Here is a 25405-nt window from a genome sequence, read left to right as displayed (position 1 = left end):
AACCCCTTAGGGACCCATGACGTACCGGTACGGCATGGTTCCCGAGTCCTTAAGGACCGATGACGTATCGGCGGGCGGTTATCGGAACATGGTGCCTGCTCAAATCATTGAGAGTATACATATTAGGTATCGCTGCGTCCGTATCGACCGGCTCTATAAAAATATCACATGACTTTACCCCTCAGATGAACACCGTAAAAAATGTAAAATAAAAACTGTGCTAAATAAACAATTTTTTGTCACCTTACATCACAAAAAGTGTAATAGCAAGCGATCAAAAAGTCACACGCACCCCAAAATAGTGCCAATAAAACCGTCATCTCATCCTGCAAGAATCATACCCTACCCAAGGTAATCGCCCAAAAACTAAAAAAATTATGGCTCTCAGACTATGGAAACGCTAAAACATAATTTTTTTTGCTTCAAAAAAGAAATCATTGTGTAAAACATACATAAATTAAAAAAAAGTATACATATTAGGTATCGCTGCATTCGTGACAACCTGGTCTATAAAAATATCACATGATCTAACCTGTCAGATGAATGTTGTAAATAACAAAAAATAAAAACTGTGCCAAAACGGCTATTTATTGTTATCTTGCCTCACAAAAAGTGTAATATAGAGCAACCTAAAATCATATGTACCCTAAACTAGTACCAACAATACTGCCACCCTATCCCGTAGTTTCTAAAACGGGGCCACTTTTTTGGAGTTTCTACTCTAGGGGTGCATCGGGGGGGCTTCAAATGGGACATGGTGTAAAAAAAAAAAACAGTCCAGCAAAATCTGCCTTCCAAAAACCGTATGGCGTTCCTTTCCTTCTGCGCCCTGCCGTGTGCCGGTACAGCTGTTTACGACCACATATGGGGTGTTTCTGTAAACTACAGAATCGGGGCCATAAATATTGAGTTTTGTTTGGCTGTTAACCCCTTGCTTTGTAACTGGAAAAAAAATTATTAAAATGGAAAATCTGCCAAAAAAGTGAAATTTTGAAATTGAATCTCTATTTTCCATTAATTCTTGTGGAACACCTAAAGGGTTAACGACGTTTGTAGAATCAGTTTTGAATACCTTAAGGGGTGTAGTTTATAGAATGGGGTCATTTTTGGGTGGATTTTATTATGTAAGCCTCGCAGAGTAACTTCAGACCTGAACTGGTCCCTAAAGATTTTGGTTTTTGAAAATTTCAGAAAAATTTCAACATTTGCTTCTAAACTTCTAAGCCTTGTAACATCCCCAAAAAATAAGATATCATTCCCAAAATGGTCCAAACATTAAGTAGACATATGGGGAATGTAAAGTAATAACTATTTTTGTAGGTATTACTATGTATTATAGAAGTAGAGAAATTGAAACTTGGAAATTTGCAATTTTGAAAAAAATATTGGTACATTTTTATTTTATTTTTAGAAATAAAAATGAATTATTTTTTTTACTTGATTTTACCAGTGTCATGAAGTACAATATGTGACGAAAAAACAATCTCAGAATGGCCTGGATAAGTCAAAGCGTTTTAAAGTTATCAGCACTGGTCAGATTTTCAAAAAATGGACAAGTCCGTAAGGTGAAATAGGGCCGAGTCCTTAAGGGGTTAATGGAGCGTTGGTCACACTGTTCCATTCACACTGGGACTTGGGCACTCCCACTCTTGTGATTGGTTGGGACACCAGCGGTCAGACCTGCAGTGATCATACTTTTTATCATGTTTTGTGTATTTTGATCTGATCAGACCATAGATCCCTTGCTGTTCAGTACTATGGCTTGGCTTGCATCAGTCTGTATCCCCAATTGGCCTCACACGGGGTTAGAAGGAGAAAGTCCTTAACAATCCCTCGATTCATGCAGTATGTGTACAGAAAATCTGAAAGAACATGAACAAATCCGTCTTATCCAGAAGAAAAAGTCACACACTCTTTGTTTATAAGGAGAGAACTTTAAATAGCAGGGCAGATGTTTTAATCGGACTCCGTATATTGGCTTCTTTTCTATTAGCAGGATCTCCAGTGTGCCAGTTGGTTCACACTAGATTGTGCCCACTAACCGTAACCATCTCACCTACATAAAGGACAAGGAGCATAGTGCAGGACCTCCCATAGACTGGTATCTGGAAAGCTTTTACTTGGACAATCACAAGGTCTACAGCTGCAACCTGACCTGGGGTTTTGCCCAGGAAGCCATGTCTGAGTGCAGCCACTTTCTGTTTTTTTTCACGGACCCATTGACTTTCAATGGGTCCGTGGAAAAAGAGGAAAATGCACCGTTTGGCAGCCGCATCCGTGATCCGTGTTTCCTGGCCGTTAAAAAAATAGGACCTGTCCTATTTTTTTCACGGCCAACGGTTCACGGACCCATTCAAGTCAATGGGTCCATGAAAAATCACGGATGCACACAAGATTGTCATCCGTGTCCGTGATCCGTGTCCGTTTTTTCCTATCATTTCAATGGCAAACTTGACTTTAGATACTTTTTTCATTTTTCATGTCCGTGGATCCTCCAAAAAAAAAGGAAGACCCACGGACGAAAAAACGGTCACGGATCACGGACCTACGGACCCCGTTTTTGCGGACCTAAAAAAAAACGGTCGTGTGCATGAGGCCTAAGGGCCAGATTTATCATGACTCTGACAGCTCACTCCACTTTCACTTATGGCTAAAGTCATTTTTAGCCAAGTCAGATTTATGATCGGCCCTTTAAGACTGTGCTAAATGTGGTTTGACGGTAGCAGTTTATCCGTCAGTAAGCAACAAATTTGGGCGCAGTTTTAGCGTTTGCGCATTTTTTTTGCGACTTTTTCACTCCATTATTCAGACTTGAGCTAATGATGAATCTGGCCCCATGTATTTTTATTGCATTTTTGAAGTACTAGAGAGAAGCCTATGGGAAGAGCTCCAGAAGAGAATACCATAACCAGCGCATGCTGCATTGAAAAAAAAAAAAAAGGGGAGACAAAAACACAAATCTGTGTAGACATTTCAGTTATTTGCAAGTGACATTAACCGCCTCCCGACCATGTAACGCACAGATGCGTCCGGGAGGCGGTTGATTTATTCCTCCTGGACGCATCCGTGCGTCATCTCGCGAGACGCGAGATTTCGGACTGAGCCCGCATGCGCATCGCAGGCCGGCAAAATTACAAGCACCATTTCGTCACCAGCCTGCCAGCCAATGATCGTGGCTGGCAGGCTGGCAATTTTAAAAAAATCCAATCAGAAGCCATATAACAGATCATATTAGTAAATATGATGTGTTAAATGGCTTCCCTGCTCCTCTGCTGGTCCTTTTCGTCGGTTGGTCTCAGCAGAGGAGCAGGCTTCACAGTGAGTACACCAAAACACTACACTTTAGCCCCAGATCACCCCCTGCACACCAATTAACCCTTTGATCACCCCTTTGATTGCCCCTGTCAATCACTAGTGAAAGGAAAAAAGTGATCAGTGTGAACTGTCACTTTATTTTTTTCCACTGGTATTGACCGTTAGGTTTTAGGATAGTTTAGGCCCCTTGGTTAGGTAGTTTAGGGATCAGTTAGCGCCCAGCCCACCGCACCGCAGTCCCTTATTCGCTGATTAGCGTATCGCTAATCAGCATTTGTACTTTTATAGTATCTGTAAGTGATCAAAACTGATTACAGTCAGATCTATAATAGTATTAGTGTCACTTTAGTTCGCCCTCCACCCAAAACGCAGTGTTTGCTCGATCACTGCACATTCACTTTACACGCACTGCGGCGATAAAAAAAATCAGTTTTGATATTTTTTATCAACCGCAGAGGCCTCCGGTACTTCGCTAGCCTCCCATTTGTAAGGCAGGCTTCCTTTTTTTCTTGGGTAGTCTCAGGGAATACCCCTAAATTTAGTTGCCCAAATGTCAAACAGGGGGTATTCTTCTGAAGAGGCCTACAGGCTTCTGACCCAGTCGGATGAGGAATGGGAACCCTCATCTGATGATTCTAGCGGGTCAGAATATGAACCTGTAGAAAGCAGTGGCTCTCTGACTCAAAGTTCAGACGAGGAGGCTGAGGTCCCTGATAGCACCAGGCGTACCCGGCCCCGTGTCGCTAGACCACAGGTTGCGCAGGATCCGCTTCAAGGGCAGCAGAGTGGGGCTGGCGCTGTCGGATTACGTGGTGAGGCATACACCAGCAGCGCAGCCCATCCTGGACCTAGTACCAGCACTGCCGTACAACATGGTGAAGTGGCGAGCACCAGAAGGGCAGTTGAAGCTGGTATGGTGGCACGTGCAATAGTTACCCCGTCGCAAGTTAGTGGAATAAAAGTTGGCATTTGACCAAGATATTTATCTCACCCAGCATGGGTATATGTAAAATGACACCCCAAAACACATTCCCCAACTGCTCCTGAGTACGGCGATACCAGTTGTGTGACACTTTATTGCAGCCTAGGTGGGCAAAGGGTCACACATTCCAAAGAGCACCTTTCGGATTTCACTGGTCATTTTTTACAGATTTTGATTGCAAACTACTTCTCACGCATATGGGCCCCTAAAATGCCAGGGCAGTATAACTACCTCACAAGTGACCCCATTTTGGAGGGAAGACACCCCAAGGTATTCCGTGAGGGGCATGGCGAGTTCCTAGAAGTTTTTTTTTTGTCGCAAGTTAGTGGAGTATGAGACTTTGTAAGGAAATAAAATAAATAAATAAAAATCATCATTTTCCGCTAACTTGTGACAAAAAATAAAAAATTCTAGGAACTCGCCATGCCCCTCACAGAATACCTTGGGGTGTCTTCTTTCAAAAATGGGGTCACTTGTGGGGTAGTTATACTGCCCTGGCATTTTAGGGGCCCATATGTGTGAGAAATAGTTTGCAATCAAAATGTGTAAAAAATGGCCTGTGAAATCCGAAAGGTGCTCTTTGGAATGTGTGCCCCTTTGCCCACCTTGGCTGCAAAAAAAGTGTCACACATGTGGTATCCCCGTACTCAGGAGAAGTTGGGGAATGTGTTTTGGGGTGTCATTTTACATATACCCATGCTGGGTGAGATAAATATCTTGGTCAAATGCCAACTTTGTATAAAAAAATGGGAAAAGTTGTCTTTTGCCAAGATATTTCTCTCACCCAGCATGGGTATATGTAAAATGACACCCCAAAACACATTCCCCAACTGCTCCTGAGTACGGCGATACCAGATGTGTGACACTTTTTTGCAGCCTAGGTGGGCAAAGGGGCCCACATTCCAAAGTGCACCTTTCGGATTTCACCGGTCATTTTTTACAGATTTTGATTGCAAACTACTTCTCATGCATATGGGCCCCTAAAATGCCAGGGCAGTATAACTACCCCACAAGTGACCCCATTTTGGAAAGAAGACACCCCAAGGTATTTTGTGATGGGCATAGTGAGTTCATGGAAGTTTTTATTTTTTGTCACAAGTTAGTGGAATATGAGACTTTGTAAGAAAATAAATACAAAATAAATAAATCATAATTTTCCGCTAACTTGTGACAAAAAATAAAAAGTTCTATGAACTCACTATGCCCATCAGCGAATACCTTAGGGTGTCTACTTTCCGAAATGGGGTCATTTGTGGGGTTTTTCTACTGTCTGGGCATTGTAGAACCTCAGGAAACATGACCGGTGCTCAGAAAGTCAGAGCTGCTTCAAAAAGCGGAAATTCACATTTTTGTGCCATAGTTTGTAAACTTTTACCCAAACCATTTTTTTTTTTTGCCCAAACATTTTTTTTAAATCAAAGACATGTAGAACAATAAATTTAGCGAAAAATTTATATATGGGTGTCGTTTTTTTTGTGCAAAATTTTACAACTGAAAGTGAAAAATGTCATTTTTTTGCAAAAAAATCGTTAAATTTCGATTACCGTATAAGCCGACCCGAATATAAGCCGAGGCCCCAAATTTTACCCCCCAAAAATGGGAAAAATTATTGACTCGAGTATAAGACTAGGGTGGGAAATGCAGCATATGTGGGGGATCTGTGGAGGGCGCTGTTATGTGGGGGATCTGTGGAGGACAGTGTTATGGGGGATCTGTGGAGGACACTTATGGGGACCTGTGAATGGCACTGTTATGGGGAGGATCTGTGGAGGACGCTGTTATGGGGTGGATCTGTGGAGGACGCTGTTATGGGGTGGATCTGTGGAGGACGCTGTTATGGGGTGGATCTGTGGAGGACGCTGTTATGGGGTGGATCTGTGGAGGACGCTGTTATGGGGTGGATCTGTGGAGGACGCTGTTATGGGGTGGATCTGTGGAGGACGCTGTTATGGGGTGGATCTGTGGAGGACGCTGTTATGGGGTGGATCTGTGGAGGACGCTGTTATGGGGTGGATCTGTGGAGGACGCTGTTATGGGGTGGATCTGTGGAGGACGCTGTTATGGGGTGGATCTGTGGAGGACGCTGTTATGGGGTGGATCTGTGGAGGACGCTGTTATGGGGTGGATCTGTGGAGGACGCTGTTATGGGGTGGATCTGTGGAGGACGCTGTTATGGGGTGGATCTGTGGAGGACGCTGTTATGGGGTGGATCTGTGGAGGACGCTGTTATGGGGTGGATCTGTGGAGGACGCTGTTATGGGGTGGATCTGTGGAGGACGCTGTTATGGGGTGGATCTGTGGAGGACGCTGTTATGGGGTGGATCTGTGGAGGACGCTGTTATGGGGTGGATCTGTGGAGGACGCTGTTATGGGGTGGATCTGTGGAGGACGCTGTTATGGGGTGGATCTGTGGAGGACGCTGTTATAGGGGATATGTGCTATGACACATAGGTCCATGGGGGGGGGGGGGGGGGCAGCATAAGACATATAGCATCTTATGCTGGTCCCCCTCATGGCCCTATGTGTCCCCTCGTGTCCTAAACTGCGCACATAACTGCCTTTGCGTGTAAAGTATGTTACTCCTGTGTAAAACAATCTCTCTCCTATTGATAACCGGTCCGGCCTCTGTACTCACTGTTACGATGAATGCACTACAGCGAGCGGGAGCTGGCTGGCCGGCGCGTGACTGACATCACTTAGTAACGCTCCTCCCACTTCAGGAAGCAGGAGCGTTACTAAGTGACGTCAGTCACGCGCCGGCCGGGCCGCTCGCTGCAGTGGCATTTTCGGGTCGGCCAAATCGAGACTCGAGTATAAGACGAGGGGGCTTTTTGAGCACAAAAATATGTGCCAAAAAACTTGTCTTATACTAGAGTATATACGGTAATAACAAAAAAAGTAAAAATGTCAGCAGCAATGAAATACCACCAAATGAAAGCTCTATTAGTGATAAGAAAAGGATGTAAAATTCATTTGGATGGTAAGTTGCATGACCGAGCAATAAACGGTGACAGTAGTGTAGTGCAGAAGTGTAAAAAGTGGTCTGGTCATTAAGGGTGTTTTAGCTAGCGGGGTTGAAGTGGTTAAAGTACTGCAACAGCTGCAGTGTTTTTTGGGGGCAAAGAAAATAAAAAATGGCAAATGACTGCAGAGTACTTTGTGTGAATGTAACCTTACACACAAAGTTGCAGAGACTCTAGGTGTAATGGCAACACCCCCGTTGCATCTATATGCTGGGCTCATTTTCATATATTAAAACTTCATTTTTCTCAGCAATCCAGGCACATATGAACATGGGACCAACACAGATGCCTTCAGCTGCTAAGTGCACATGTAACAGGTCAGCCAGTGTCATAGGTACAAATCTGCTGACAGATGCCATTCGAACACTCTGACAACCCCTTTAGGATTAGGGGTCAATATGTAAAACGAGAATTATTTCACAGTTATCCAACACTTTGTGGAATAAAATTGTAATGTACACTTTCCGCTCATCGACTGTAGGGGTATATCCCATTTTTGGTCGACACTGTTTTTCAGGCCACTAAGGCTAGGTTCACACTATATTTGGGCAGTAGTTGCTGCTATACGCTTTCAACTGTTTGAAGCAAAAAAAAAAAAAAACTGAAGGAGGTCTTATTGTTACACAGCCATATTGGGACCATTCCCCTTAGAACAGAGATCAGCAACCTTCGGCACTCCAGCTGCTATGAAATTCCAACTCCCAGCATGCACACTTACTCGGCTGTTCCTATGACTCTGACCAAAGTGAATCAAGGATTCTGGGAGTTGTAGTTTCAGAACAACTGTAATGCCGGAGGTCGCTGATCCCTGTCTTTGAAAAACAGTGAATGTTGGTGAAGGGTAGAGGACATGGCTATGACACAGACGCGGCGTCTCTTCCCTTCATGCTTCATATACTTTGTTGTCCGTGGAGTGATAGTACAGTACAGCAGCATACATATTAATCAGCGGCAATTATATTCGTTATTGGAGATTAATATTTACACTGATGTAAACATTTCCAGCACTGCTAGGCTGTGAAATAATTTTACAGGTTAGCTCTGTACTGAGGGTTTCGTTTGGAACGCGGTTTCATTGGTCGAGTTATTAAAGTGGGAGGTATTGTATCTTAAAATAAAATTCGGATGTAGCTTTTACTTCCCAAACACATTATTCATGTTAGATTAGTTATTAAGATGAGTCTAAATTATAATTTCCCAAATATTGCCACAGCAGCAAATGGCTCATTAAATGCAGACTTGTGATTAATAGCTTTCTTGTATTAATAAAAAAATATCAGGGCGATGAAAGCGAGTAGCGTTTATACTTTGCTAAGGGCTTTATATGGTATGTACTTTTTTTTTCTACGACATTGCAGATTTAAAAGATGGTGCATGTATTCAGTGAACAAACTATTGAATTGTAATTCATGGATGGTTAAAGAGGACCTTTCACTTAAAAAAAAAATGTAAACTAAGACTATAGCGTTACTTACATGCCCCCATGATTTCTTGAACGTTAATTCTTTTTTCATTCTGTGCCCCCGTTTGTCCGCTATGCCCCCCGGAATAATTCCCGCCGTCTATGCTAATGAGCCAGCCTCAAATGGGCTGGCTTTAAAAGTTCTCCCGGTCGTGATAGACGAAATCGCTCCAGTTCTCTGAAGTCTCGCGAGAACTGGAGCGTCTTCTCCCTGGCTAAGAGCGGAGCGCGCTGATTGGATGCGCTCCGTGCCAGGGAGAAGATGGAAGGCACGACCGGGAGAACTTTTAAAGCCAGCCCATTTGAGGCTGGCTCATTAGCATAGACGGCGGGAATTATTCCGGGGGGCATAGCGGACAAACGGGGGCACAGAATGAAAAAAGAATTAACGTTCAAGAAATCATGGGGGCATGTAAGTAACGCTATAGTCTTAGTTTACATTTTTTTTTTTTTGGTGAAAGGTCCTCTCTAAAGAAGAACACTGCCAGTACGCCGCGTCACAGCTTCCTGCTACCCCAAGGAGAACACTGCCAGTACGCCGCGTCACAGCTTCCTGCTACCCCAAGGAGAACACTGCCAGTACGCCGCGTCACAGCTTCCTGCTACCCCAAGGAGAACACTGCCAGTACGCCGCGTCACAGCTTCCTGCTACCCCAAGGAGAACACTGCCAGTACGCCGCGTCACAGCTTCCTGCTACCCCAAGGAGAACACTGCCAGTACGCCGCGTCACAGCTTCCTGCTACCCCCTGAAAACAGAAATGATGAAATATGCTGTATTTTCTTTCTCACTATGAAAGAACAGTCACATTCTCTATGAAGTTGTATTCTTTGAAAGACCACTTACTTCCCAATCATACCGCTAGGCCTCATGCACATGACTGTATTTCTCATCCATGCGCTACCCGCATTTTTTTGGAGGTAGCACTCTGGCCCATTCATTTCTGTTGGACCATGCAACAGTCCATATTCTGTGCAGATCAATATGGCTGTTCTAGACTTTACAGAACAGGTCCTTTTCTGGTCTGTATTGGGGTGAGAATAGTCATTTCTATTGATGGGAGCGAGAAATATACCACATGCACACGGAAGGTATCCGTACTTTGCTAACCCTTTGCAGACTGCAATACTCAAATGTCACACAATGTATCCTGCACGGCGAACTCTATTAAAAAAAGAAAAGCAGTGCCAGAATTGCCATATTTTTTTGCTTATTTGCTTAAAACCTCTTATTCTAACTTTTCCACTGCCTTTAAAGAATTAAAGAATTTTTTTTATTTATTTTTTATTTCCCATTACATTGGAGACCTGATTGGGTAACTGACTTGTGTTCCTACCAAATTGTCTAAACAGAGGACTGTGGTCTTGTTTTGCCGCTTAGTTATCGTAGTTTGATCCGCCCCAAAAAAAAAAAAAACGTGCGTATGGCATCCGTTTTTCTTTGCTGACGCAGATTGCAGATTGCAAATGCCTATCCTTGTCCGTTTTGCAGACAGGAATAGGACATGTTCAATTTTTTTGTGCGGTGCTACGGAACAGACATACAGATGCAGATAGCACATGGTGTCCTGTCATTGAAATGAATGGGTCAGCTAAAAAAAAAAACGGAACGTACGCGGAAACCAAATACGTTTGTGTAAATGTAGCCTAAGTGTGAGGAGGGATGAGCGCGCCACTCATGAATACTCAGACTCCTGATCTGTATCTGTTGTACTTTCTAATGGGCAGCTGTAATCCCGGTCATCAGTCGGCTTGTCCGCATTCTTACTTTCAGCATTGCAGCTGCCCTCTCTTCCAGTGCTGTCTAGCAGGCAGTCTGTGCCCACTGCCGGTGTGTCTCCACTCTCGTCCCACATGGTCTCCTGTCTGTTAGTTCCTGCTTCCTTAGGGCACATGCTCTCTCCCCGGCTATGGCCAGCATGAGCAGCTAGTGATAGCATACCATACCCTGGGTTATTTTAGGTGCCTTCCCTTCTGGGGGCGTACCTGAGCAATAGGTCTTGGCTTTTCTAATCCTTGAAAGGTGCACTATTTTTCTGTTCTGATTTCAGTGCTCAACCTCTGCTCGTTTACTGGATTTTAGCCCATGCTGCCTGACCTGACTGCTGTCTGACTTCCATGTTGATCCTGTGCCTCCTAGCCTGACTTGTTGCCTGAATACCAAATTGAACAAACTTTGCTTGCCCCGACCTCGGCCTGTCCACTGACTACACTTTATCCTTTTTCTTTGATGCCCTGTACTGGGCTCTTTACCTGCCTGGGTCAGCTGTCACTGAACAGACGCTGCTTCACCAGGTAGTGGCCTGGTGTTCCTCTGCAGTGGAGTCCAGATACCTGTATACGGGTTAAAAGGGGAAGCCCAGGGGGGCCACATAGATAAAGCGCTTAGGAGTACCTCCAAGTCAGATCTGTTCAGTGGCACCCACTTTGTGACAGCAGCACTATGGCTTGCACTACTGCCTTGCAGCATTTAGGTCCTGGGTACGAAATTGACCAAAGATGTCATCTGCATGCAGTTTGTATGTTTTTGTGTTTGCGTGGGTTTCCGCTGGAGTTTAAAATGTGAGCCCCAATCAGTGTTAGACTGGTGGGCATAGGGTCCACCGGTAAATCCTGACTTTGCGCCTACAAGTTATTTCTACCACCTGATGCATCTAAACTAATAATATGGATAGTTTGTTAACCCCATAGTGACGACCTATCCGCCTTTTTACGGAGGTCACGGAGGGGCCTTAGGCTGGACCACCGCGCAGTGGTGAGCGGGGGCTCGGCTCTCGTTTGAGTGCTGATCTGGGCTGTTTAACCTCTTACATACCGGGGGCAATAGCTGAATCTCTTTCTCCCATCAGCACCCTGTAAATGCGATCGCAGGGTTTCCAGTGTGTGTGTGTGTGTGTGTGTGTATAGGCTGGCTGGGATCTGGTATAGGCCCCAATCTTGTTTTGAGTGTTCTCCAGCAGGCTGTGCTTCACTCTTCGCTGCAAAATTTATAACATAAAAACGGAGTGGCAGTATTGCTGTTTTTCCCATCTCCTTCCCAGAAAGAGTTACTAAAAGTTAATCAGAAAGTTTTGTGCACCCCAAAATGGCACCATTAAAAACTACAACTTGTCCCACAAAAAACAAGCCCTCATAGAGCTACATGAAAAATAAAAAAAAGATGACAGCTCTTGGAAGGCGATGAAAAAAAATGAAGAAAAACTTTTTGATCAGTAAGGCCCAAAACAGGTTTGTTACTAAGAGGTTAAAGAATCTCCCAATTTATTTTTTTTTTTTTTATGGATGCTTAGGCTGGTTGAGACTGTCGGTGTATAGTGCACTGTGCCTTCTGCCACCTGTGCAGGGGGTGTGGGGACCAGGGGCACACCGGGGGCATCCGCCTTCTCCCATGGGGGCCAGTCCGAGCATGGGAATGTGGACAGGGACTGATGTGAGCGATGACAATCTCTGTACAATGTGGAATATGCGAGTGTCATATGTACGAATATAGTAAAAGTAAATTGCCATACAGCACAATATCTTTTTGTGTGGATCTGTCCCCATAATTGCTTAAACCAGCATAGGTGCCTTAGGCTACTTTCACATCTGCGTTTTCCTTTCCGGTTTTGCGATCCGTCATAGGATCTCAAAACCGGAGGAAATCGCTTCAGTTTTGACCCCAATCATTGTCAATGGGGACCAAAGTGAACAAACAGAATGGAGTCCCCCAGAATGCATTCCGTTCCGTTTTGTTGCAGACACAAAACCACTGCAAGCAGCATTTTTGTTTCCGACATCGGAAACCATGTATGTCAATGGTGCCAGATCCAGTTTTTTCGGACATTAAAAAAAAACCTGAACCGGCGCCCATTGACTTCCAATGGTATTTGATGTCGAATCCGTCAGGTTAATTTTCGATAAAATACAACCGGATCCGTTCTGAATTTATAAAGCTGGTTGAATTGTTCAAACGGATCCATTTTCTTCCGGTTTTGAGATCTTCTGCTGGATCTCAAAACCGGAAAGGAAAATGTAGATGTGAAAGTAGCCTTAGGGTAAATGCACACGTTCAGGATTAATGTGCGGACAATCCGCAGGTGTTCGCAGGGAAACCTGTGTGGTAAATCTGCATCAATTAATGCAGATTTACATGCAAATTTGCGTGAGGATTTTCCGCTCCCCATTGAAGTAAATGGAGAAAATCCGGTCAGGAAAAATAAAATAACTTAACATTCTGCGAATCTCAAAATCTGGATAGAAAAAATCTGCAATCCAATTCTCACAGAATACAATGTACATGACCTATAGGGCGGATTTTCTCCATAGAAAATCCGCACGCAATCCTGATCGTGTGCATTTAGCCTTAAGAGGATGTTTGTTAGGCTACTTTCACACTTGCGGCAGGACGGATCCGACAGGCTGTTCACCATGTCGGATCTACTATTGACTATAATGGGGACGGGGGTGGAGCTCCGGCGCAGCACGGCGAAAGCGCCGGACTAAAAAGTCCTGCATGTCCGACTTTTTAGTCTGGCGGCTTTTGCCGTGCTGCACCGGAGCTCCGCCCCCGTCCCCATTATAGTCAATGGGGACGGATAGGCGGTCCGGAGGCACGGCGAAATAGCGGAAGGACTGATCCGACATGGTGAATAGCCTGTCGGATCTGTCCTGCCGCAAGTGTGAAAGTACCCTTAGAGGTTGAAATCTTTCTGAACCTGCACAGTAACCCATGTACCGCTGACCATTGTAGAACACACAACGACGTGGAGCTCGGAACACAAATAATATGATGTTTCTTCTTTGTTTCTGATGCATGCTAAACGTTTACAGATATTTTCTGTGCTGTACCGAGACTTGGCGGTTTGTATGTCTTTTTATGTTTTAGCTATTTCATTTACTGATGCTCATTCTTCATTTAAAATGGATTAAATGGAGGCAAGCGGAGCTTTTAGTGGCCGTCGTTCTGGTGTAAAGGGAAGCTTGTGAAACCTGCATTGTTTCTTAAGTGGCTCTTTTTGCAATACATAATTTGTACAATTTCCTTTTTATACTCACTTCTGTGACTACTTGTGGAAGCGCCGTTGTAGGTCCTGGCTTCTGTTAATAGAGACGGTAACAAGACGGCAAATACTGTTGATGCGTCCGAGTTAAGAAAGTGCACTTAACTGCTGGTTAAATGCTTGTGCCGCACAGTAGACCCGCTGCCTGCGCTCAGTGTATGGCCACATTAAGCCGGGTAGTAATGGAAGCAATAAACCCTTGAGTATTTTCATTTTTTTTTCTTTTTAGCCGAAACCTTGAAGTTTGAAAAGCCAGAAATGGACTTATTTTGATTAATGAGAGAACGGAGGCGAAATTCAGTTTGAAAAGGAAATAAGTGCAGCTTACTAAGGGTATTACGTGTTTATCATATAAGTATCTGGGTGTCTGGATTTTCTTTTTGAGGCAGATTTCCCAACAGGTTGCTGATACATTTCTGTATGTCTAATACTATATGTGGTTGTAGAAATAAATCGTTAGATGTTGTATAACTTGCCATTCATAGTAGGGAACATTTAAATGTATTTCGTTTTTGATAATATATTTTTAATGTACCGTATTTTTCGCCCTATAAGACGCACCTAGGTTTTAGAGGAGGACAATAATAACATAGTAACATAGTACATAAGGCCGAAAAAAGACACTTGTCCATCCAGTTCGGCCTGTCATCCTGCAAGTTGATCCAGAGGAAGGCAAAAATATATATAATTTTCTTTAGACCTCATATCAGACCAGCAGTCGGACCCCCCATATTAATAAGACCCTCAGTCAGACCTGAGATCAGACCCCCAGTATTATTAAGACCTCAGCTCAGACCCCAATGTAAATGACCCCCATTCAGACCTCGGATCAGACCCCCGTGCTTCAGATCAGCCACCATGCCACAATGAAAATAAAAATCCCAGGATCCAGCTCTGTCTCTTCTTCCTACCGCCGGCTATGCTGTGACCCGACGTGCACAGCGTGTGATCACAGAGCGTCCTCGTGCTGTGCGCAGCCACAGAACAGCCGCCGGCAGAGGACCACGAAGTGGTGAGTACAGAGCTCAGGGAGCACTGCATTCACTGCTTCCTGGTCCTCCGGTACTAATGAGCGCTTCCATAATGACTCACTGACATTTTCCCCCCACTTTGCGTCTTTTTTTATTTTAAATAATGACGTGAAAATAATTTTATGAATGGAATAGTAAATGAAACATTCATACCTAGCAATACCCCTAAAGTGGCACTTCCGTTAGGGTAATTTTTTAACCCAATATTCATAGAAAACTTATTTTTTTTTAGTTTTTGCCTCTTTTTTTAGTTTTTTTCTCTTTATTTCGGCAGTAATATAAAATTGAAAATGAAATAGAAATATTGTCCTTCAGTAGGAGTGGGCACAAATAAGACCTCCTATATTGTCAGTATACTGCTGCCGTAAGGGAAAGATGCTATCCTGAAAGGTAATCCTCGTGATAATAATAGGTGTAAAACCTGGGTATGACCGCTCTTTTGTTATCTTGATACCCGTAGACCTAGATAAAGATGCCCAGAGAAGAGCACTATACATATGAGTGTGGTGTTAGAGTCACTACAGGGGGTCTCTCTCTGGTCACAGTGATGGTCTGACTGAGGGAGTAAAGGGAGCCATGCTAAAAGTCCAAACAAAGAAAGAGATAAGGAGAAGTAGAATACTTGTCAAAAATGACATAAAATATTCAAATATAGCTTGTGAATATGTGATTAAAAAAGTGTCCTTTTAAAGTGTATATCCTTCATAATCTATGTTTTTTTTAAAATTGTATCTAAATTCACTTCTCTTTAGACAACCGCACGTTAGCACGGCTACACTGGGGTTCCTTAAAGGGAACCTGTCACCGGGATTTTGTGTATAGAGCCGAGGACATGGGTTGCTAGATGGCTGCTAGCACATCCGCAATACCCAGTCCCCATAGCTCTGTGTGCTTTTATTGTGTAAAAAAACCTGATTTTATACATATGCAAATTAACCTGAGATGAGTCCTGTCCCTGACTCCTCTCATGTACAGGACTCATCTCAGGTCAATTTGCATATGTATAAAATCGGTTTTTTTTAACACAATAAAAGCACACAGAGCTATGGGGACTGGGTATTGCGGATGTGCTAGCAGCCATCTACCAACCCATGTCCTCAGCTCTATACCCAAAATCCCGGTGACAGGTTCCCTTTAACCCCTTAAGGACATAGGACGTACCGGTACGCCCTATTTCCCGAGTCCTTAAGGACCGAGGACGTACCGGTACGTCCTGACTTAAAATCGGAATTCCGGCGCCGCGGGGGTTAATCGGAACAGGATTTCGGCTGAAATCATTCATTTGACACCCCCCCCCCCGTGTCGGCGATCGCAGCAAACCGCAGGTCAATTCAGACCTGCGGTTTGCTGCGCTTTTTGCAGTTTCTGATCCCCGCGGTCAGAAACTTCAGAGTGCCTAAAATCAAGATTTCACCTTCCCCTGCACCCCTGCACGATTTGATGGCGGCGGGTGGTGCAGGGGGGGTGTCGCAGGCGGTGGGGGCGTTGCGGGAGGCGGGCGGTGCGGCAGGCGGGATCGCGATCCCCCGCCCGCCTCCCCTTGAATAATCGTTGGTTTCTAGTGGGTATACCAGGGTGCCAGCACATTGCTGGCACCCTGGTATAAACGGCTGACATCGTTGATGCGATGTCAGCCGTTTAACCCTTTCCATACAGCGGTCCGTACGGACCGCTGTATGGAAAAGGTTAACAGCGCAGGGAGCTCCCTCCCTCTCCGATCGGGGGGCTGCTGTGCCTTTGCAGCCCCCCCGATGGAGAGGGAGAGAGCCCCCAGGCAGCCCCCCCGAAGCCCCGTCCTCACCCTTCCCCGTCTGCGAAGTTGTGGCAGACGGGGAAGGTTCCCATGGCAACAGGACGCCTGCTCAGGCATCCTGCTGTCCATGGTGCTGAACAGATCTGTGCTGAAGGCATAGATCTGTTCAGTGTAAGTAAAATACAGTGCAGAACCCTATATAGGTTCTGTACTGTATTATACAGACATCAGACCCACTGGATCTTCAAGAACCAAGTGGGTCTGGGTCAAAAAAAAATAAAAAATGTGAAAAAAGATAAAAATAAAATAAAAAACATTTATCACTGAATAAAAATTAAAAAAATAAAATACACTACACATATTAGGTATCGCCGCGTCCGTAACGACCTGATCTATAAAACAATCATGTTACTTTCCCCGCACAGTGAACGCCATAAAAATAAAAAAATAAAACTATGAGAAAATTGAAATTTTGCCCACCTTACTTCCCAAAAAAGGTAATAAAAGTGATCAAAAAAGTCGCATGTACGCCAAAATAGTACCAATCAAACCGTCATCTCATCCCACAAAAAATGAGACCCTACTCAAGATAATCGCCCAAAAACTGAAAAAACTATGGCTCTTGGACTATGGAGACACTAAACAATTTTTTGGTTTTAAAAATGAAGTTATTGTATAAAACTTACATAAATAAAAAAATTTTTATACATATTGGGTATCGCCGCGTCCGTGACAACCTGCTCTATAAAATTACCACATGATCTAACCTGTCAGATGAATGTTGTAAATAACAAAAAAAAGTGCCAAAAAAGCTATTTCTTGTTACCTTGCCGCACAAAAAGTGTAATATAGAGCAATCAAAAATCATATGTACCCTAAACTAGTACCAACAATACTGCCACCCTATTCCGTACTTTCTAAAATGGGGTCACTTTTTTGGCGTTTCTACTCTAGGGGTGCATCAGGGGGCTTCAAATGGGACATGGTGTCAAAAAAACTGTACCGCAAAATCTGCCTTCCAAAAGCCGTATGGCATTCCTTTCCTTCTGCGCCCTGCCATGTGCCCGTACAGCAGTTTACGACCACATATGGGGTGTTTCTGTAAAGTACAGAATCAGGGCCATAAATAATGAGTTTTGTTTGGCTGTTAACCCTTGCTTTGTAACTGGAAAAAAAATATTAAAATGGAAAATCTGCCAAAAAAGTGAAATTTAGAAATTGTATCTCTATTTTCCATTAAATCTTGTGCAACACCTAAAGGGTTAACAAAGTTTGTAAAATCAGTTTTGAATACCTTGAGGGGTGTAGTTTCTTAGATGGGGTCACTTTTATGGAGTTTCTACTCTAGGGGTGCATCAGGGGGCTTCAAATGGGACATGGTGTCAAAAACTGTCCAGCAAAATCTGGCTTCCAAAAACCATACGGCGCACCTTTCACTCTACGCCCCGCTGTGTGGCCGTACAGTAGTTTACGGACACATATTGGGTGTTTCTGTAAACAGCAGAGTCAGGGCAATAAAGATACAGTCTTGTTTGGCTGTTAAGCCTTGCTTTGTTAGTGGAAAAAATGGGTTAAAATGGAAAATTAGGCAAAAAAATGAAATTCTCAAATTTCATCCCCATTTGCCAATAACTCTTGTGCAACACCTAAAGGGTTAACGGAGTTTGTAAAATCAGTTTTGAATACCTTGAGGGGTGTAGTTTATAGAATGGGGTCATTTTTGGGCGGTTTCTATTATGTAAGCCTCGCAAAGTGACTTCAGAGCTGTAGTGGTCCCTAAAAATTGGGTTTTTGTAAATTTCTGAAAAATTTCAAGATTTGCTTCTAAACTTCTAAGCCTTGTAACATCCCCAAAAAATAAAATATCATTCCCAAAATAATTCAAACATGAAGTAGACATATGGGGAATGTTAAGTCATCACAATTTTTGGGGGTATTACTATGTATTACAGAAGTAGAGAAACTGAAACTTTGAAATTTGCTAATTTTTCAAAATTTTGGGTAAATTTGGTATTTTATTATGTAAAAAAATTAATTTTTTTTGACTTTATTTTACCAGTGTCATGAAGTACAATATGTGATGAAAAAACAATCTCAGAATGGCCTGGATAAGTCAAAGTTATCAGCACTTAAAGTGACACTGGTCAGATTTGCAAAAAATGGCCTGGTCCTTAAGGTGAAAATGAGCCTGGTCCTTAAGGGGTTAAGCCCACCAGAGGAAATTACCCTCGGGGCCCAAACCCCATATTAGTAAAGTCTAATAGATTGTATAGCTTCAAAGGCAGCCTCATATTTTTTCCTCCTGGACTTTTGGGGCCCACTGTGGTATCGGAGACTGGGCTGATCAGAGGATTCCTCTGGTACACTGGTGGTCCAGTCTGACGGTGCACTTTAGGTTCATTCACAATAGCTCCATGGCTTATGTTTATAGCGGATTCTTTTTCTAACTGTTCTAAATGGGCACTGGTGAACTCTGCTACCCATCAGCTATAGTGCATTTTTGATGCCATGAATTGCAGTGCAGACTGCACCATCTTTCCCATTAGAAATACCAGAACCCTGAAAGGAACTTGCAAAACTGCTGACAGAGGCGCCCTTTAATGGAAACCATCTAATACAAATTAGAATATTTTTTGTCATCTGATTGAATGTGTTTTGTATAGAGCAGGGATGCCCAACCTGCTGCTCTCCAACTGTTGCAAAACTTCAACTCCCAGCATGCCTGCACTACCTACAGCTATTAAGGCATCTTGGGAATCGTAGTTTTGCAACAGCTGGAGGGCCGCAGGTTGAGCATCCCTTGTATAGAGGGTTGACCTCTGCCTAGAGCAGTGATGGCTAACCTTGGCACTCCAGCTGTGGTAAAACTACAACTCCCAAGATGCCCCCCTTGCTTGGCTGCTCTCAGAACTCTATAGAAATAAATGGAGCATGCTGGGAGTCGTAGTTTCACCACAGCTGGAGTGCCAAGGTTAGCCATCACTGGCCTAGAGGTAGCTCTTCTATAGGGGCCCCAACATTCCTAGACCGCTCGATGCAGCCAATTGCAGAATTATTGGGGCCTATTCTTACATGGCCGTAATAATTTCTTAATTACGGTCTGCCTTTACGCTGCAGTGTTTGTGTCCGTTTAGCAGTTTTTGCTTTCATGCCAGTGACTTGTATATCTGGCACTGGGTATGTCCCATATGTGGGGATCAAAATAAAAAGAATCTGCACAGAAATTAGAACATGCTGCAAATTTTCATTTCTGCAGCATGCTCATTCTGCTACCGAATTGCCATGGATTTTCACTGAGTTATTCAATAAAATGTATCTATATAGTGCCACCTGCAATTTTTTTTTCCTTATATCTGTGTCCACCTCTGTGAGATGGCCGCACATGCTCAGTTCCATCCTTCAGCTGCCTCCTGAGCTGTGATAAGGGGACAGCTGCATCAATATGGACTTTCCCCCTGAGCTACAGCAGAAAGGACACACCCGCCTTATATGTCGGCTTGATACACATTTAGCAGAGCAATTAAAACCATGAATGTGGAGATCTCTGGATCCATGTGAGGTACAGGGCTGGTTCTAGCTTTGTTAGAAAGAGGTTGTCATGATAGCTTGATCATATTTAATGATCAAGCTATGCGATGTGCGATGAATGGCAAATGACACGCTCATCGGAGAAGGATTATACCTTCTACTCTGAATTCATAAATCATATCAAAGGCTAGACTACCTGTTTTTATCTAACACACATATATCTACTTTGGTAGAGTCCAAAATTGGCAATATTGGGATCTCAGATCATGCCCCTGTTACTTTAACTTTAAAGATTGTCTCCATCCCTAAGAGAGCATTCTCAATGAGTCACTGCTGAAATCTGATGCAAACAAAAATAAAATACTAAAGGTTATTCAAAACTATTTCGCTGAAAACAACAACAGCCAAATTTCACACACGATAATTTGGGAAGCCCATAAGAGGGGAGCTGATTGCTATGGGGACGTATGATAAAAAGCGGAGACAAAGAGAGATAGATGATCCAGTAGCGATCTCACGACTGGAACAAAAACCAACTCTCATCAGCTCAACAAGTGTTTGCTGAACTCACGACATAAAGAGAAAAACTCAGTCAATTACTAAACCATAGAGCTGCCAAAGCTTATCTGAATGCAAAACACAAGTTGTATATACATGGTAACAAGGGTACCAGATTAATGGCAAAGCGTAGACAAGCGCAAACGTATATACAAGAAATTAGTCACAAACCCTACGAAACAGTAAAGGAGACAAAAGAAGTAGCTGCATAGTTTGAAAAGTTTTATTCAGCACTTTATCACTTAAGAGCTGATGAGACGCCCCAAGCCACTCAGATTAGACAGGGGAAGATAGAACAATTCCTAAACTCCTTACAGTTACCAGGGGTGAAACAGCTGTCGACTCCCTTTTCCTTAGGCTACTTTCACACTCACGTTTGGTGCGGATCCGTCATGGATCTGCACAAACGCGTCCGTTCAGATAATACAACCGCCTGCATCCGTTCAGAACAGATCCGTTTGTATTATCTTTAACATAGCAAAGACTGATCCGTCTCGAACACCATTAAAAAGTCAATGGGGGACGGATCAGTTTTCTATTGTCTGTGAAAACGGATCCGTCCCCATTGACTTACATTGTGTGTCAGGATGGATCCGTTTGGCTCAGTTTCGTCAGACAGACACCAAAACGCTGCAAGCAGCGGAAAGCGGAATGGAGACTGAACGGAGGCAAACGGATGCACTCTGAGCGGATCCTTTTCCATTCAGAATACATGAAGGGCATACATTAACTGATCCGCTTTGGACCGCTGGCGAGAGCCCTGAACGGATCTCGCAAAAGGAAACCAAAACGCCAGTGTGAAAGTAGCCTTACAGGAACTTCAGACGGCACTTAAAGAAAGCCCAGTAGGAAAGAGCCCTGGCCCAGATGGACTGACAACAACCTATTAGAAAACATTCTCTGATATACTCCTCCCACAACTAGTAAAAGCGGTCACCCTAGCATGCAGTACTTTTAGTCCGGCTGCCTCTCGTTGTGCACTGCCGTGCCACCGCCGGAACTCTGCCCCTATTACGGTCAATGGTGACGGAGCGGCAGACCGGGGGCACACATGAACTAGCAGCAGGACGGATCCGACAGGCTGCAACTAATGTGAAAGTACCTGAATGATCGGATCATTTTATTTGATTGTACTACTTTTGTGTTCCCAGGTTCCCATGGCAAGGGCCAGCATTCTGTGGCTTATTGGCGAGTATTGTGAGCGAGTGCCTAAAATTGCACCTGATGTGCTGAGGAAGATGGCAAAGAGCTTCATTAATGAGGATGACCTTGTCAAGCTGCAGATATTAAACCTTGCAGCAAAGCTGTACTTAACCAATTCCAAACAGGTAAAGCCGTGACATTGCTAAGTGGACCTTGAGGATCTTATTTTATGTCAGGCTGGGAATAGTTCTGGGAATTTCTATGGGAGAAGAGGTAATACTGTTCATATCTTACTTGGGCTTCGTTCACATCACCGTTCAGCCTTTCCATTCTCCTGTACTGTTATAGGAGCAGGAGAACAGAAAGGACGGATTCGGCACATAACGGAGCCGAACAGAACCTAAGGACCTCATAGACTATAATGGGGTCTGTTAGGTTTTCGCTCAGAAGATGATTTTGGAGCGGAGACAAAAGTTGTGCATGCAGTACTTTTGTCTCCGCTTCAAAAATCTTCCTCTGAGCGGAAACCTAACGGACCCCATTATAGTCTATGGGGTCCATAGGCTCAGTTTGGCCCGTTATGTGCCGAATCCGTCCTTTCCGTTCTCCTGCTTCTATAACGAAACAGGAGAACAGAAAGGCTGAACGCTGATGTGAACGAAGCCTTATCCCTCAGATTTCTGTGAATTGGATACATTTTAAAGGGGTTGTGTCACTTCAGCAAATGGCATTTATCATGTAGAGAAAGTTAATACCAGGCACTTACTAATGTATTGCGATTGTCCATATTGCTTCAGTTGCTTGCTTGATTAGTTTTTCCATCACATTATACACTGCTCGTTTCCATGGTTACAGACCACGCTGCAATCCAGCAGTGGTGGCCGTGCTTGCACACTATAGGAAAAAGTGCTGGACTTTGTGCACTTCTGTGGTCCCAGACACCAAAGAGGCCATCACTTTTTCCTGTAGTGTGCAAAGACGGCCACCGTTGATGGATTGCAGGGTGGTCATACCCATGGAAATGAGCAGTGCATAAGATGATGGAAAAATGAATCAAACCGGTGAAGGACAATATGGACAATCACAATACATTAGTAAGTGCCTTGTATAACTTTCTCTACATGATAAATGCCCTTTGCTGAAGTGAGACAACCCCTTTAAGGCTTTGTGCACAGGCCAAGCTTCTTCGGTGCATCCAGCGCCAGTTCTAAATTTAAGACCGCTTCCAAACCAGGCAAAGAAAATGATAATTAAGACGGACCCGCCCGCCAACCCCCTCCCCCTAACCCCCCACCCCCACCCCCCCACCCTACCCACAATTTTAGATCTGGTGTGAGCGGGGAGAAGTTGCAGATAGCGGCACAACTAATTTAGGCTACTTCAACAACTGTGCTTTCCCTTTCCGCTATTGAGATCCGTCATGGGGTCTCAATAGCGGGGGAAATCGCTTCAGTTTTGTGCCCATTCGTTATCAATGGGGAAAAAACTAAACTGAATAGAACGGAATGCACCAGAATGCATTCCGTTCCGTGTGGTTGTGTTCTCATGACGCGCACAGTGCGCCCTGGGACGTAGAGCAAGAAGGATCTGTCATGACTCGCATTGTAAGTCAATGATGACTGATACGTTTTCTCTGACACAAAAGAAAAACTGATCCACCACCCATTGACTTGCAATGGTTTTAGTGATGGATCCGTCATGGCTATTTTAGAGATAATACAACCGGATCCGTTCATAACTGATGCAGACAGTTGTATTATCATGATGGAAGCGTTTTTCCTGATCCATGACTGATCCAGCAAAAACGCAGATCTTTAAGTAGCCTTAGGCATGTTTTAGATTAGTAAATGACCCCCTTAATTTTGTGATTGTATTTCTTGGCCAGAACCCCATACCATCATTTTTGGGCACCACGTTGTCCTGTGTAAACAGGGGTCATGCACATTGAGCTGAGCATGCATGTGTAAGGGGAGATCAGGGGAAATAGTTGGCGTCCAGAAGACAGCCGTCTAAAGTATATGGGTGCGTTCATTCCTGAAACCGCTTACATTTGCTAGTGAGTGGGTGGGACGTGGGGTCAACCTGCCGACGGTGTTAAAAATGCTGCCGAGCTGCGAGTTTTCCAGGCTGAGACCTCTCCTGTGCCGCTGTGATTACAAGTAATTCCTAAACCGGCTGAAGGCATTTTTCTTATTCAGTTGAGTACACCAAGTCCTATGAATTTGCTTCATTAGTTTAAATAAGCACATTTCACACTCTCCGCCTGTGATTTGGGGCAGTTGTGTCTCTATTTGCGCTGTACACACATAGTTAGCAGCAGACTGCATGGTGCCTGTTTTTAACCAGCATTTATGCGTCGCAGATGCATCTAATTTAGAACATAATGGTAAAATTCGGTTTGCTGGAGGCTATTATAAAAATGATCTCGATGCAGTTTTAATGTAGCATAGTCAATGGCCGAATTAAGAAATGATGGAAAATCCGCCATAAAACAAGCTGTTACCTTACATAAATAAATAAATGAACAGTATTACCGCAGGCTATCTGCGCTCCTTTATCTTGCTTTTTAGAGGGCATCAGCAGCTTGCTTTTATGAAAAAGTAACAGCTAAATGCACTGCAAATAATTTGCAGTAATCCAGTTCAGTGATTCATGTGTCTCCTTTTAATGGGTCGTAATTCAGAGCAAAGTAAGAGCGAGTAGAGAGCGGGCGTGTGGGCCCTTCTGGTGCCAGGGACACTATCTCTTCATAAAGCTCACCTCGGAGGGAGCACTTTGCCAGTCCCCTAATACTGGCTGATGTTTTGATGTCCTGCATATTTTCTCGATTAAGTTTTGAGTGCTGTGTTTTTAGTTGTATTTCCACATTCATTATCCTCACGCAGACCCTTCAGTGGGTTTGCCATATATGATTATTTTTTAATGATGCCTTTCTTTCCACTTCAGCAGTTTAATAATCTAGCACATGGCTGCCTCGCCGTCGTTAGCATTCACCTCCCAGCGCAGAACAGGACATGTGCTTTTGGCTTCGATCCTCCCTTTGCAGCCTCAGAAACGCATAATTCCCTGCGGGGCGACATTTGTTTGTCTTAACGGTTCATTTTTATTACCGCCTTAAATAGGTTTACCGTGAGTTATCAATAATCATAAATAACTTCTTCTGCTTTCTCTCTCTCTCTTTTTTTTTTTTTTTTTCTCTCTCCCCCCCGACAGACAAAATTGCTTACCCAGTACATATTAAATCTCGGCAAATATGATCAGAATTACGATATCCGGGACCGCACGCGCTTTGTAAGGCAGCTCATTGTTCCAAACGAGAAGAGTGGCGCCCTGAGTAAATACGCCAAGAGAATATTTCTTGCCCAGAAACCAGCTCCCGTTCTAGAATCTCCTTTCAAAGGTAAAATTAGATATGTGCCCCCCTCAGCCCCATACGTATGTGTGGGCGAGGAGTCTTGGATAGCGCTGCTCTCCTCTGTGCTCACACAGGCAGGACCTGCTTCTGCATCTAGGGGTTTCCCTCTTACATTTAGCACTGGCAAGCCAATGAAGCATGAGCAGGTAATGACTGTG

At 43.9% G+C, this 25405-nt stretch overlaps 1 protein-coding gene across 2 annotated transcripts in view; it reads left to right on the top strand.

Moving 5' to 3' along the window:
* Positions 1-25405, top strand: part of AP3B1 (adaptor related protein complex 3 subunit beta 1) — a 316263-nt gene that overhangs the window by 150530 nt on the left and 140328 nt on the right. For both annotated transcript variants that reach the window (XM_044276105.1, XM_044276102.1), the window contains exons 15-16: positions 21841-22017; positions 25046-25232. In XM_044276105.1, coding sequence (XP_044132040.1) covers positions 21841-22017; positions 25046-25232 — 364 coding nt within the window. The remainder of the gene's footprint in view (positions 1-21840; positions 22018-25045; positions 25233-25405) is intronic.

Source organism: Bufo gargarizans, chromosome 1, assembly GCF_014858855.1.
Source record: "Bufo gargarizans isolate SCDJY-AF-19 chromosome 1, ASM1485885v1, whole genome shotgun sequence".
NCBI classification, from domain to species: Eukaryota; Metazoa; Chordata; class Amphibia; order Anura; family Bufonidae; genus Bufo; species Bufo gargarizans.
This window is presented reverse-complemented; position numbering and strand designations above follow the sequence as displayed.